Source organism: Rhamphochromis longiceps, linkage group LG3 (genome assembly GCF_057381845.1).
Source record: "Rhamphochromis longiceps isolate RC_006_pf linkage group LG3, R_longiceps_female_GT1.1, whole genome shotgun sequence".
NCBI lineage: Eukaryota > Metazoa > Chordata > Actinopteri > Cichliformes > Cichlidae > Rhamphochromis > Rhamphochromis longiceps.
In genome coordinates this window covers 56,438,711-56,452,260 of record NC_140559.1, presented here as the reverse complement: position 1 = coordinate 56,452,260, position 13,550 = coordinate 56,438,711, and the positions used below count along the sequence as shown (strand labels likewise).

At 40.5% G+C, this 13,550-nt stretch overlaps 1 protein-coding gene across 4 annotated transcripts; it reads right to left on the bottom strand.

Moving 5' to 3' along the window:
• Window positions 1–1,249: 1,249 nt before the first annotated feature.
• Window positions 1,250–6,417, bottom strand: LOC146675408 (uncharacterized). Of its 4 annotated transcripts, none has more exons than XM_085400437.1 (5): window positions 6,348–6,393; window positions 2,112–2,459; window positions 1,856–1,972; window positions 1,740–1,774; window positions 1,250–1,369 (listed from the first exon to the last, which is right to left on the bottom strand). In XM_085400437.1, the coding sequence occupies exons 1-5, from the start codon at window positions 6,391–6,393 to the stop codon at window positions 1,250–1,252; spliced, it is 666 nt and encodes a 221-aa protein (XP_085256563.1). The 4 variants fall into 4 exon arrangements, 3 of the variants coding, with proteins under 3 accessions (XP_085256563.1, XP_085256560.1, XP_085256561.1); XM_085400434.1 differs by lacking the exon at window positions 6,348–6,393 and adding an exon at window positions 2,604–2,712; XM_085400435.1 differs by lacking the exon at window positions 6,348–6,393 and adding an exon at window positions 2,604–2,646 and having other exon boundaries at window positions 1,856–1,999.
• Window positions 6,418–13,550: the final 7,133 nt, after the last annotated feature.

Sequence of the window (13,550 nt, the reverse complement as noted above, 5' to 3'; positions counted from 1 at the left end):
CAGGCAGCTGTATGGTGATACAGCTTTAGAGAGGTTTGAGTTACTTCTACAAACTTGCTCACTGTAAATACTGTATGAAATATACTCTATCTTCACGTTAAGAGGTCTGAGGTTGTTGGTTTTTTTTTTTAATTCTCTGAAAACTTTTGTTGCAATGATTCTGTGGGTTCCAGACTTCAGACAGTCATCGACTGTAAAGGATTTTCATCCCAGTATTATAAACGATCCTTATATTTAAATTTATGCTATGTTGTCTGATTTAAGTCTCTGTACATGGTGAAAAGTGTAGAAAAATGGCTCTAATAAAGTAGATTTTCAAAACTCTCAAATTAAATCTGAATGTCTGCACTTCAATCACACAGTGATTGTTTGATCTCAGTTCCGGTGGTGTAAAACTACAAGAGATGCGTTTTTGTCCAAGAAATTATAGACTGTACTGTGCAAAATGTCCACAAATAATGAGAAGCAATTAAAATATGTCTTCAAAATAAATATTTTAGTTTAATGTTATGCTGTCATACCCCATGGTTTGTCCTGTAGTTTCTCTGGAAATTAGAAAGTGTGAATGAGAAAAATAATTTCATACGTAATTTCATGTATTTATTCATCTCCATATTTCTACCTAAATGGAAAAAATTATATATAAAAATATATATCTGAGATTCTTTATTTAGAAGGATATAACAAGTGAGTGAAAGCTCTTGCTCTTTTAACTTTTCACAGTTTGGTCATTTCGGCAACCAGACCAGTGATTCGTACTACAATGAAAGAACTATAAGCATCAGGCTTTGGATTCTGATAGAAATCTCTACAAGCAAAAGAACAAAAACAAAAACTCTTTACAATAAACCAACTGAAGAAAGGGGCTTAAATATGTCTAAATATATGTATTGTACTGAAAATGACTTAATAATTACTCATGTAATATATACAACAATATCGCCAAGAGAGGGTGTAGTGTAGTAGAACAGAAGGACAAAAACAACGGCTTGAAATGTGCATTATAGGTCATCTTTAATCAACAGACTATAAAGTTCAGATAAACGTTCTGTAACATTTAGGGTTCTTGCCAAAATTGTATTTTGGATTATTTGAATGAAAAGTTATTGTTGTCTTATAAACCAATTAACAGTGGTTGCATAAATTTTACATAATTAATAATTACAACTCTTCCCACACACCAACGGTACAAAACCCCACATACAGATCATGTTCCACTCTGAGCTAACGTTGGGTTCGGTTTGTGAGTCTATCTCGTAGCAGCGTACACAACATTAGGCTCCAGCTCCCTCGGTGGTGCAGGCCTTCTGATTTTAGCTTTGGGATGGAAACTCACTGCTGTATAGGTCATGGCATCAGAATTCACATTCTGTAAATGAAAATGTTTAAATTCAGCAATCCCAAAACATCACATGTTAACATCCACCAGGACAGAGGCCATTATCTAGGTATCAGGTTCGGTTAAGGTTAGATTAACATTCAGCACTTTCCAATCTAATTTTCACCTTTTTTGGAAGCACCAATGAAAACTGTTGACAAAAAAACTGAGATGCCAAAAAGAATATATGAAACCTAATCTGAAAAGTAACCGTTTCTAGTTTCTAAAAACAAAAACAACAAAAAAATCAAACACAGTTAAATAAAAACAACTCGAACCCCCAATGGTTCAAGTTGGAAGTCTTTGTTATGCCCTTATAAATCTTAATCTAAAGTCAAAATCTAATATTAAAATAGATTACCTCACTCTGTTGTGGATTCTGTGGATCATCTTGAGCTAAACGACAGGGACAATACATCGGTCAGTAATATACCACAAATGTTTTATTGGACAATTTAAATGAAGTCATATAAATACCTGTATGAAATCTCCTGATTTTAACAGCCAGACTAAAGATGACCAGTAGAAGGAAAACAGTTAAATTGCCCAGGATCACAGTCATCATTTGTTCATGTGTTAATCCATCAGCCACGTCTACAAAATGGACAATTAAAATGAAAACTTTACAAAGTCTACTTCCTGTTTTTACATTTACTCAAAATTGTATATAATTTTCTTTGCTTTTTTATTTTATTTTTCTTTACAATAAAATACCATAAACAGCATTACTTACCTTGAACTTTTAAATATGTTCCACTTGAGATGATTGTCTTTCCATCAGTCTGTTTCTCTCCACAGAAATAAAGCGCAGAGTCAGAAGAATTCACTTGTTTGATCTCAAGAAATAACACAGAGGTGTTGGATGTCATGTGAAATTTGCTTTTTTTGAATCCATCACAGTAAGAAACGTTGCTATCAGAGCTGGACATAGCTGAGATGCAGCTGGCATTGGGACTGCTGGCCATTTTAAACCAAAATATGTGGGAGCGATATCTGCTGATATTGGAGCACTTCAGTGTGACTTCTTGACCAGGCTGAACCTCCGCTGTGTAAAACTGTGTGACCGAGGAAGAGATCCAACCTGAAACAAGCAAATATTCCTAAATGTCAAACTCCACACAAACCCAACAATGCCTATGAGTAAAGTTGGCTACAAGATTCAAATCACTTGGATTGTGGTACAGATTTAACCATTGTATGAGAAAATAGTGAAACGTGTACTTACTCATGGTGCAGAATAAAACTGGCATCAAGGTAAAGTTCACCATTGTGTGTACCACCACTACTGCAATGTTTGTAAGTGAACTGTGCTCCAGTAAAAGCAATCTCTGCATAAAGAGGCGGGCTGTTCTTTTATATGTACAGCTGCTTTGACTGAGAGTGCCAGTGCTTTTAGACGAATAGCTGCAAACTGAAAGCTGTAAGAAGAACAGAATATCTAGCTTTTACACAAATTTGGACATCTACAAAAGACGAGTCACTGTATAATTTTATACAGTGTTATATAGCTGTTCCTTTACCATGAAATATCCAACATGTTTTAAAATAAAAGTTTATGTATTTACATCTTTTCGTCTTTGCAACGATCTTTAACCACAGATATGTCAGCATAAGACAAATACTCCTGATATTAATAATTAAGTCAAGGTTCTCTGTTGATTTTGAAACTCATAACATGGCATAAAGTAAACTACTGACCACACAGTCAATACAATCTTCATGTTATAGTTGAACATGTTCAAATAAAGCACATACAATTCTTAAAGGGGAAAGTCTGTTTACTTAGTAACTAATAAACAGTTACCTGTGTGGTGATATTAACATTAATCATACAATATTAAGGGAGTACTTAAAATGCAAACTTGTATGAATGTGCACAACGTGCAAATTAATGACATGATCAAAAAAAGCAGCAGAAACCTTACCTGGCCAATGATAACTACTGGGTTCAAAAAGGCATGCTAGTCTGGAACCTTCACCTGGTGTGGTTTTAGTGTGTGATAACATCTTGAAATGTGTAACCAGGAGTTAACGCTTTGATATGAGATTGTGTAAGTTTCACCATGCTAGAGCAGCGAGTAGTGATGTCAGCAAGTTTTAAATCAGTTAAGTGTGACCAACAGTATTTACCACGCGGATCTGAACTGATCTATGTTTGTCTAGCACATGGAGATACACAGTCTGAGCAGCTCGTCCAAGTAAACTGACTGAATAAGTTTCCGCTGTCTTAACAAATTAATAGCCTTTAAATGTGGAGCTCCTTACTGAACACGAAGAGCCTCACTGTCAGGTCAATTGTGACTTACAGCACACTACTACTCTCGCCTAGTGACCGTAGGCATGAGTAGAGATCTACATCAACTAGGAAATTGGCAGCTTTCCATTGATGCTCACCTCTTTCTTCACTGCAAAGCACTGATACATCGTCTCTGCCTTCTCCAAGTCCACAAAGCACTTGTAGATTGATTAGGCAAATCAATGCAGACATAACTCAAACACATCCACTAAATCTTCCACTCCCCTCTTGTTCATCTGTGAACAAGAACAAGATACAGAAATCCTCCATTTAAGGAAGCAACTCGTCCCTGACCTGAAGTGGACTCTTTTCTAGCTGAGAACCATGGCCATCAAGTTGGAGGTGCTAGTCCTCATTCCCGCTGCTTCACACTTGACTGCAACACTGAAGATGTTGGCTACTGAACGCAACCCAATTATCTGCAAAAAGCTGAGACGAGATCAGAAACGAGATCAGAAAAGCCTTCTGTCACTTGGCTCCATCTAGAAATACTGTCCATAAAAATTATGGATAGAATAACAAAGGGCAGCCCAATTGGAACTAATCCAGTTTACTATCGGCAATGCAGGTCAGACTCTTTTTGCAGTTGTAAAGGGACTGAATGGCTTGTAGGAATGGTATCCATACTTCTAAAAGACCCTTCACAGCATTGCCTGACAGATAAAGTCAACTGCCTTCTCCAAGTCCATAAAGCACTTGTAGATTGATCAGGCAAATTGCTAGGCACCTCTGAATTTCTTCGATAGGCTAAAGAGCTGCTCCAGCAGACTCCTCTTCAGTACTCTGGTGCAGACCTTTCCAGGGAAGTTGAGCAGTTTGAAGCCATTATAATAGGAACACACCCTCCGGTCACCACTCTTAAAGATGGGAATGCCAATACACAGGCACTGCATCTGATCTCAACACAATGGTGCGGAGCAAATTTCATCCACCCTGTGGGATGCAATTTTAAATGTGTTTATTTATTACTTATATTACGTACTTTTTGAATTATTGTTTTAGCAATGTGATCTTTCTTTTTGCAGAATAATAAAAAACTGGTAGTTAACATTATTTGAGTATGATACAGGTAACTGTATTGGAAAAGTAGTTTGTTTCACAGAAGACCTGCATCTGACACGTTTAAGTTATCAATCACTGTTAAGGCGTTAAAGCCTGGAGCAGGGTAAGTAGTTTACGATGAAGATCTAAAAGTTTCACAACGCTTTCACAAGTTTGCAAGTTGTAGTTGTTTATACACTATGTAGATGAAATTGCTTTAAGTCACTTAGAAGTGTCACAACTGTCAAAATTCAACCGTTCAAGAGCGGGCTTTTATGTGTCTTTCATTTAAAAAAGTACAACAATCAAGATTTTTTAAAGGGACTGAATATTTTATTCAGGCATGCAGCACATTGACATTACAGTAAAACAAAAAAAAACAAAACAACTTATTTCTAGGCCCTTTTAAATCTAAAAAAAAAAAAAAAAAAGTACCTGTTTAAACTCTGTGCAAACAGGTACTGAGCTACTGAGCTATTCTCAGGCCTCACTGTGATGACATCTCTTCCTGTCAAACAAGCCTCACTACCTCACTAAACCCTCGACAGCTGCATATTCTCACAATACAATAGGCCCTAAACAGATATCAGCTTCTTCAAACACAAATCTTATTGCAAAAGAAAAGTAAAAGTAAAAAAATCCACCCACAGGTCTCTCACAAAGAGCAGAATAAAAAGGCATCAGTTCAACTTTGAGATGCAGATCTGGTGGCTGCATACACAACATTAGAATGTGGCTCTATTCTTCGTGGTTTTTGTCCAAATGTCACTGTGGCATAGTTCACATTATCAGAGGCCGGATCCTGTAAGGTATAAAAAGTCATGATGTGGAGTTTGAGAGAAAATGTCATGTGTGGCTGTTTGGCAGGCAGGATGAAGGATCCAAATGCAGGACTCACAAGAAGCCAAGGAGTGAACTCAGGGAGCAGGGCTCTACACTACTACACTTTTTATAAAATAAAAAGAAAGTCAAAATTAAAAGTGCCCCAAAGGCTTCGAACTAAACATCTCAGTATCTGAACAGCTTACCTTGGGCATGGGCATCTGAGAGGTTCTGCCCTTGACTAGCTCTGATTGGTTTAGACCACAATATGGGCATAATGTTGTCTGTTGCTGGCCACACAGAGACTTTAAGAGCTGCGGAGACTTTTTTTTACTCAAAGGGCTGGTTGCACTGGTGTGACCTAGGAATTTTTTTTGCAGAACATTGGCACACTGGCGGAATGTGCAGGTGCCGCTATCCGATTCAGATACAGCCACATTTTTGATTTTGAGGAAAATGGTCGAGATATTGGAACTCATTTCAAAGTATCCACTTTCAAATTCTTCACAGTATGCAAGACTTTTATCATTGCTAAACATGACAGAGATACATTTTGGCTGGGCCCCATTGCGCAGTCTGAACCAGAATGTTGCAGTATTACTTGTGGAAATGTTGGCGCACTGTAAGGTGACTTCTTCACCTGGCTGGACCTCCACATTTTGAGAAACTGACATAGATATCCAGTCTGAAGAAAGCAGAGACGAGAAACAATTTACTTTCACTGAACCCAAGGCTACATAAATAATTCATCTGAATAAACATTAAAAGAGTCTAGTTTATACAGTTTACATGTTCAGGACCAATACTCACTGAAGCTGCAGAGAAGTAAAGCTGTTATCAAGATAAAGGTCTTCATGGTGAATGACTGCAGAAAAGCAATGTGTACTAGTGAACTGTCCTCTGGTTAGTGCGTCTGATGTAAAGAAGCTGTGTGTGTGTGTTTGTGTGTTTAACACCCCCACGTTGCCCATTCTGTATCTTTAATCAACCATATGAGTGCTTTCTGTAAAACAGAGGTTAAAGTTCAGAGTAGTGGTTTTATGTTTTATGTGACCATATTATTTGGAGCGTGTTTAAAACAGAACTGTTATAAAACTTAATAAAAGAAAATATATAGGGTGCTTAAGTAACAAATCAATAAAATTCCTTAAATTAAGTCTCAAACTTGGAAAAAAGTTCTCTGAACTTGCACGGTCCAGTTCAGTAAGTGATGAGGCCAGCAGATAGCTAGAAGCTATACCACTAGTGTATGTGCTAGCACAAATATCAATCAAAGCTGCTGCCACACCACTAACTTTAAAGCTTACCAGTGTCATCATGGATAAAAATAAAGCAACACAAACCCCCTCCTCCCAAAACTACCTGCAGAAATCAAAGCTGTTTCTGTAGGTAAGTTTAAAGACCCCCAAGAGGCCATTAGCAATTTTTTTGGCAATTTCCGATTGGATTTATTTAAACACCTCTGTTGTTCTGGTGTGACTTTAACATGTAAAAAAACCCGATACCGTCATACTTCCTCTGGTTGACACCTCACTGGTTATGCAGATAAAAATACTGTTTGCTACCACAGAGGGCATGTGAAGTTCAAATGTATCTGTAATAACTGGAACCTTTAATAGGTTTTGAATTTTGTGTCGTTAAAATATTTATTATATAGCACAGACAGTACACAGACAGTTAGATCAGGGTTAAACATTAGTTACATCGGTTTTTCAAGATTGTAGTCAGCCACTATTCACTGCTTTGTTTGTGTGTTTTGTTAGTGTTGCCCTTTGTTATTTGTCTCCACAAAAGCCACACTAAGCTGCAAAACAGCACATGTAATATTATATGCATATGTAATATTATATGCATATTGTTTGTTCTTAGTCAAAATGTCACACAGTGTAGTTTTCATAATCAGAACTAATGTTCATTTCTTATTTTTTATCAATACACATAACTAATACATATCAATCACAGAAGGCCCTGAGTAAATGTGGTCATCCCAGCTGGACTTTTGTCAAAGCTGGGAAGGCACCTAAAGAAAGTTCCAGCCGATCCAGGAGAGAAGGACGACTGCTGCCTAAGCGCAAACCTGTAGTGATCTCGGAGCAGCTGAAACGCATTTTTTCTAAACACCGGGTCTCTGTGGCTTTTAGATCCCAAAACCAAAGAACCTCTGGCGAAGCGGATGGCACAACACAGAAGAGCTACCTCGTCAGGCCAGGACTCTGCAGTCTATTTACACCTACAGGCCAGTGGACACTCTTTCAATCATGAAGATGTACACATCCTGGACAGGGAGGAACGCTGGTTTGAGCGCGGAGTCAAGGAGGTCATTTATGTGAAAAGGGAAAGACCATCTCTGAATCGAGGAGGGGCCTAAGGGTACATCTTTCGCCATCTTACAATGCGGTGATTGCAGCCATTCCCCAACTCTCTGTGAATGGTACTTATGGCCATTGATCAGTGGGTTTTGGTCAGTGGTTGTTGATCAATGGTCATGAGAATTTGCATAATTAAGATTAAGGAACTGACCTCCCAGCCCATTGTTCCTTCAGTGGGCTGGTTTCAGTCATTATGCAAATGTACTGTTTATAAGATTTGGGGAAACCTGCAGTCAGCTGAGACTGAAGAAGTCACTTGGATGAGTGATGAAAGGTTTCTCCCACAAAACGCTACGTCCAGATGAACAGAATCAACTTTTGGAGGAACACATATTAATAATAATAAAAGTGTTTAAAAAATACATTAACTCTCTTGCCAAACTAGTTTTGTATTGATTAAGACTAAATGTAACAATGTAAGTACAAGTCTGAATTTGAAATTCGGATTTTGCAAAAGAGATTCCAACCTCCATAAACTGTAACGATAAACACTTTAAGTGCTCAAGAAAATAATGTCACAAATAGTTCAAGAAAAACTCTGAAGTTCAATTCCAATCCTGTTTCTAAAGAAATACTGTGGAGGTGTGTAAAATCAATATTCATGCAGAAAACAGAAATTACAATAATCCTGGATGTTGTGAACTAAGTTGCCCTTGTCTCCTCTTCTGTGATCCAGTGGAGACCTATGCATCTAGGTGGAGTTCAAGTTCAAATCTAATGGCACAGACCTTGTTTGCACTGTCTTTGTTCTCAGACTCATTTTTCTCCTTAAACTTTGAATTCAGAGAAATTACTGGAAATGTGTTATAGTAGATTAAAAATACAAGCTTAGTGACCAAATACACTATACAAGATAATGTTCATAATTGTTAAGGAAATTGCTTTGTGGCAGCTGTGGTCCAGGCTGCATGGGTTTCTATTGTCATGGGCTTCTTTCAAAACAAGGACTGTTTTAGCACTGTTTTTTTTTTTTTTTTTTTTTTTACACAAAAGAAGAGGTTTGAGCCAAAAACAGGTGAGGACCCACCAGTAGGGATGGGTACCGGTATCCATTATGCCATTATGGATTCTGACATAAACGGTAGTAACCAGACCGAAAAGCAGCGCACATTTCGGTGCTTTATTTCAGTGCTTTTCTTTCCTGAGATGTCATACACTTTGGATTCTAGCCAATCATTTTACCTTTCCGAGGATAGTAGGCGGGCCCAGGTACGTACGCTCTTTTAGAGAAGAGCTACAGATTAAAAATGCCCAAGGCGAAGTGGTCAAAGTCTGGCTGTACTTCACAGCAAAAGATGCAAACTCAGCAGCCTGCAACAAGTGCTTCAAGCTGATACTGTGCAAAGGAGGTAACACCTCGAATCCGATGAAACACCTGGCGATGCATAGCGCTTTTTTAAAAGCTGAGAAATGCACCATATTTGATAGCTTGCTGCGAGACCTCACACCGTAGCAAACACTGTTGTAGTTACATGCAGCTGTCTTCTTGTTTGATGGCAGATACTCCCTTCACCCTGGCCAAAAAGGCTAAAATGACCAAAGAAAAAGTGGAAAACAGTTAAACATGAGAGGTTTTTGGACAACGTTTGTGTTTTTTCCATTGCTTAAGCACTGCTTCCAGCCAAGAGTGATACCATATATGAAAAGGCTAACATTGTTATCTTTTTACAAAAAAGCAGCTAAACATGAGAGGTTTTTGGACAAAGTTTGTGTTCTCCATTCTTTAAGCACCGGTTCGAGCACCGTTTAAGCACCGGCACCGTTTCAAAAGTACCGGTTTGGCACCAGTATCGGATAAAACCTAAACGATACCCATCCGTACCCACCAGTGAGTTTTTGCTCATCTCATATACCCACACAGACACTCTCAAACAAAGAACGTTCCACAGCACATCACGTATCCCTATACCTTAGTCCAGCTCATCCCTGTTCTTCGTCTTGAGCCTACCACCTGCCTGGACATTAACACTCATCCCATTGTCCCATACTTGCACCTTACAATAACTGGCAAAATTATTGCCAGTTATTGTAAGTGCTTGATTGTAGTTCTTCCTGCTAAGGGTGAAATGACCAGTTTTCAGACAAGTACTTTTAAACATCTGAATAGTTTCCCTTTATTCCTGAAGTCATTATTTCCAATCTGCATCTTTTCAGTTTTTTCTTTTCTTTGTCTAAAATGAAATTTGTTTGATGACCTGAAACATGTAAGTGTGACACATATGCAAAATAAAGAAAAAACTCAGGAATGATGAAAATAGTTTTTCACAGCACTGAAATTCATATAAAATCAATTTAATGTAATCCCTCCTTAAATTGTTGAGTAGTTGTTGTTAAACTGAACAGCAGATTGCATGTCACACAGGAGATGGACTGCAGCTGTATCCGCCATAGCTTTGCTTCGATCTGTCGTTGCTGAAACGCTCACAGTCTGGACCAGAGTGAGTGGTTTCAGATGAGGCGGTAAACGTTTCACACTGCTTTGAGCATTCACAAGTTTCACAGAGACGTGTGGACTGTGTGAATTCAGTTGGTGTAAGTCTGTTAGAAGTGTAAACCTGCAGACACCTCACTCATGCAGACAGCCAGCTTGTCCTTGTCATTATTTTTAGTAAGTACAACAAAAAAACTGTTTTAAAATATGTTGAATATTTTAATCAGACATGCAGCAAAATGACACAGTCATGGTGATTTTTGGATTTTCTCAGCTTTTCATACTTTTTATTCAAAACTTTGAGCTAATAGGCCTCAGGATTTTAATATCAGCTGTTCTTAGCCTTTACTGTGTTGATTCTCCCCATCAAATTCCACAAACCTCACGTGTACCTCACTAAATCTTCCACAGCTCCATATTCTATCACACAAGTGACCCTAAGCAGACATGAGTAACTTAAGTCTTCCGTCTTAAAACACAAATGTTATTCTTCAGATCAAACAGGTCTTCAATGCAAAATGAAAAGTAAAGTAACAACTCCCCCCACAGGTCTGTCATAAAGAGCAGAGCAAAAGGACATCGGTTTCACTCGCAGCTGCAGTTCAGTTGCCTCCTGAATCTATCTGGTGGCTGCATACACAACATTTGGTTCAGGCTCTCTTCTTCGTGGTTTTCGACCAAAGGTCACTGTAGCATAGTTCACGTCATCAGAGCCCAGATTCTGTAAAGTGCAGAAATTCATCACATGTAGTTTACAAGAGAAAATGCAGGTTTGACATGTGCAGCATCATATATATATATATATATATATTAGGGGTGCAACGATACACAAAATTCATGGTTCGGTTCGGTTCGATACTTTGGTGTCACGGTTCGATATTTTTTCGATACAAAAAAAAATGTTCACGCCTTTTTAATTTGTCATTTATTAAAATTATAAATATATATTTTAACTCAAAAGTACAGTTTTTAAATTTAACCCTAACCCTTGTGCGTGTTTTTTATTTTGACAGCGAATGCGCACCTGCGGACCTCCTCCTGTGTCTTATGTTTTACGGAGTCGTGGCTCAGTGAGGACATCCCGGACTGCGCGCTCAAGCTGGAGGGCTTTCATCTGCTGCGCGCGGACCGGCAGGCCGCTCTCTCCGGTAAAACCAAAGGTGGAGGTGTCTGCTTCTACATCAATAGTGGCTGGTGCACAGATGTAACAGTGATTGCTCAGCACTGCTCTCCCTCTCTGGAATATCTTTTTATTCACTGCAAACCGTTTTATTCTCCGCGGGAGTTTGCTTCATTCATCCTGGCCGCTGTTTACATCCCGCCAGACGCAGATGCGCAGGCAGCTCAGTGCGCACTCGCGGAGCAGATTCTCCACACGGAGCGGACATTCCCGGACTCTCTCATCATTGCTCTTGGGGACTTTAACAAAGCCAATCTGAGCCATGAGCTTCCAAAATATAAGCAGCATATTAAATGCCCGACCAGAGAGGAGAGAACATTAGACCACTGTTACAGTACGATCAGCGGGGCCTATTGTGCGGTGCCCCGCGCTTCACTCGGACTTTCTGACCACGTCATGATCCACCTAATCCCCGCGTACAGACAGAGGCTGAAGCTCTCCAAACCTGTCGTGAGGACTAAAAAACTGTGGAGCAACGAGGCTGTGGAGGAGCTTCGCACGTGTTTGGAGTCTACAGACTGGGACACAATGAAGGCTGCTTCTAACAGCTTGGACGAGTTTACGGACACTGTCACCTCCTATATCCACTTCTGTGAGGACAGCATTGTGCCATCACGCACCAGGGTGAGTTATAACAATGACAAACCCTGGTTTACTCCTAAACTCAAAAAGCTGTGGCTGGAAAAGAGTAAGGCGTTCAGAAGCGGAGACAGGGACTGCTACAGAGAGGCCAAGTACAGGTTCACTAAAGAAGTGGACATTGCTAAACATCAGCACTCTGAGAAGATGCAGCAGCAGATCTCAGAGAATGACTCGGCCTCTGTGTGGAAAGGTTTTAGGAATATTACAAACTACAAGCCTAAAACCCCCCACTCCACTGATGACTTGCTCTTAGCCAACACCCTTAACAACTTCTACTGCCGTTTTGACGAGCCATCAGGCAGCCTTCACACCTCCAACGACCCCAACAATAGAGGCACTTTGGACACTCATTCCCCCACCTCTCCCCCCTCCATAGAGCCATCACCACCTTCAAACTGTTCACCTGCAACACCCGCCCCCTCACCCCACACAAAAGAGGATTTCACACCACCTCCTCCGACCACAACTCTTCATATTCATGAAGCAGATGTGAGGAAGCAGTTTAGGAGTCTGAATGCTCGGAAAGCTCCCGGCCCAGACGGTGTGTCTCCTGCCACCCTCAGACACTGTGCAAACGAGCTGGCCCCAGTGTTTTCTGGCATCTTCAACTCCTCACTGCAGGCATGTCATGTGCCTGCCTGCTTCAAGTCCTCTACCATAATCCCTGTCCCCAAGAAACCTAGGATCACTGGACTAAATGACTACAGACCCGTGGCTCTGACATCTGTGGTCATGAAGTCATTTGAGCGCCTAGTTCTCTCCCATCTCAAGACCCTCACGGCCCCCCTCCTGGACCCCCTGCAGTTTGCATATAGAGCCAACAGGTCTGTAGACGACGCCATCAACATGGCCCTACACTTCATCCTGCAGCATCTGGACTCCCCAGGAACCTACGCCAGGATCCTGTTTGTGGACTTCAGCTCTGCCTTCAACACCATCCTTCCAGACCATCTCCGAGACAAGCTTTCCCAGATGAATGTGCCTGATCCCATCTGCCGGTGGATCACTGACTTCCTGACGGACAGGAAGCAGCACGTGAGGCTGGGAAAGAATGTCTCGGACTCCCGGACCATCAGCACCGGCTCCCCTCAGGGCTGTGTTCTTTCTCCTCTGCTCTTCTCCCTGTACACCAACTGCTGCACCTCCACCCACCAGTCTGTCAAGCTAATCAAGTTCGCAGATGACACCACCGTCATTGGGCTCATCTCGGACGGGGACGAGTCTGCCTACAGGAGGGAGGTTGAACGTCTGGTGTCTTGGTGCAGCCACAACAACCTGGTGCTGAATGCCCAGAAGACAGTGGAGATTATTGTGGACTTCAGGAAGCACACAGCCCCACTCCCCCCCATCATCCTGACTGACACCCCCATCACCTCTGTGGACTCATTCCG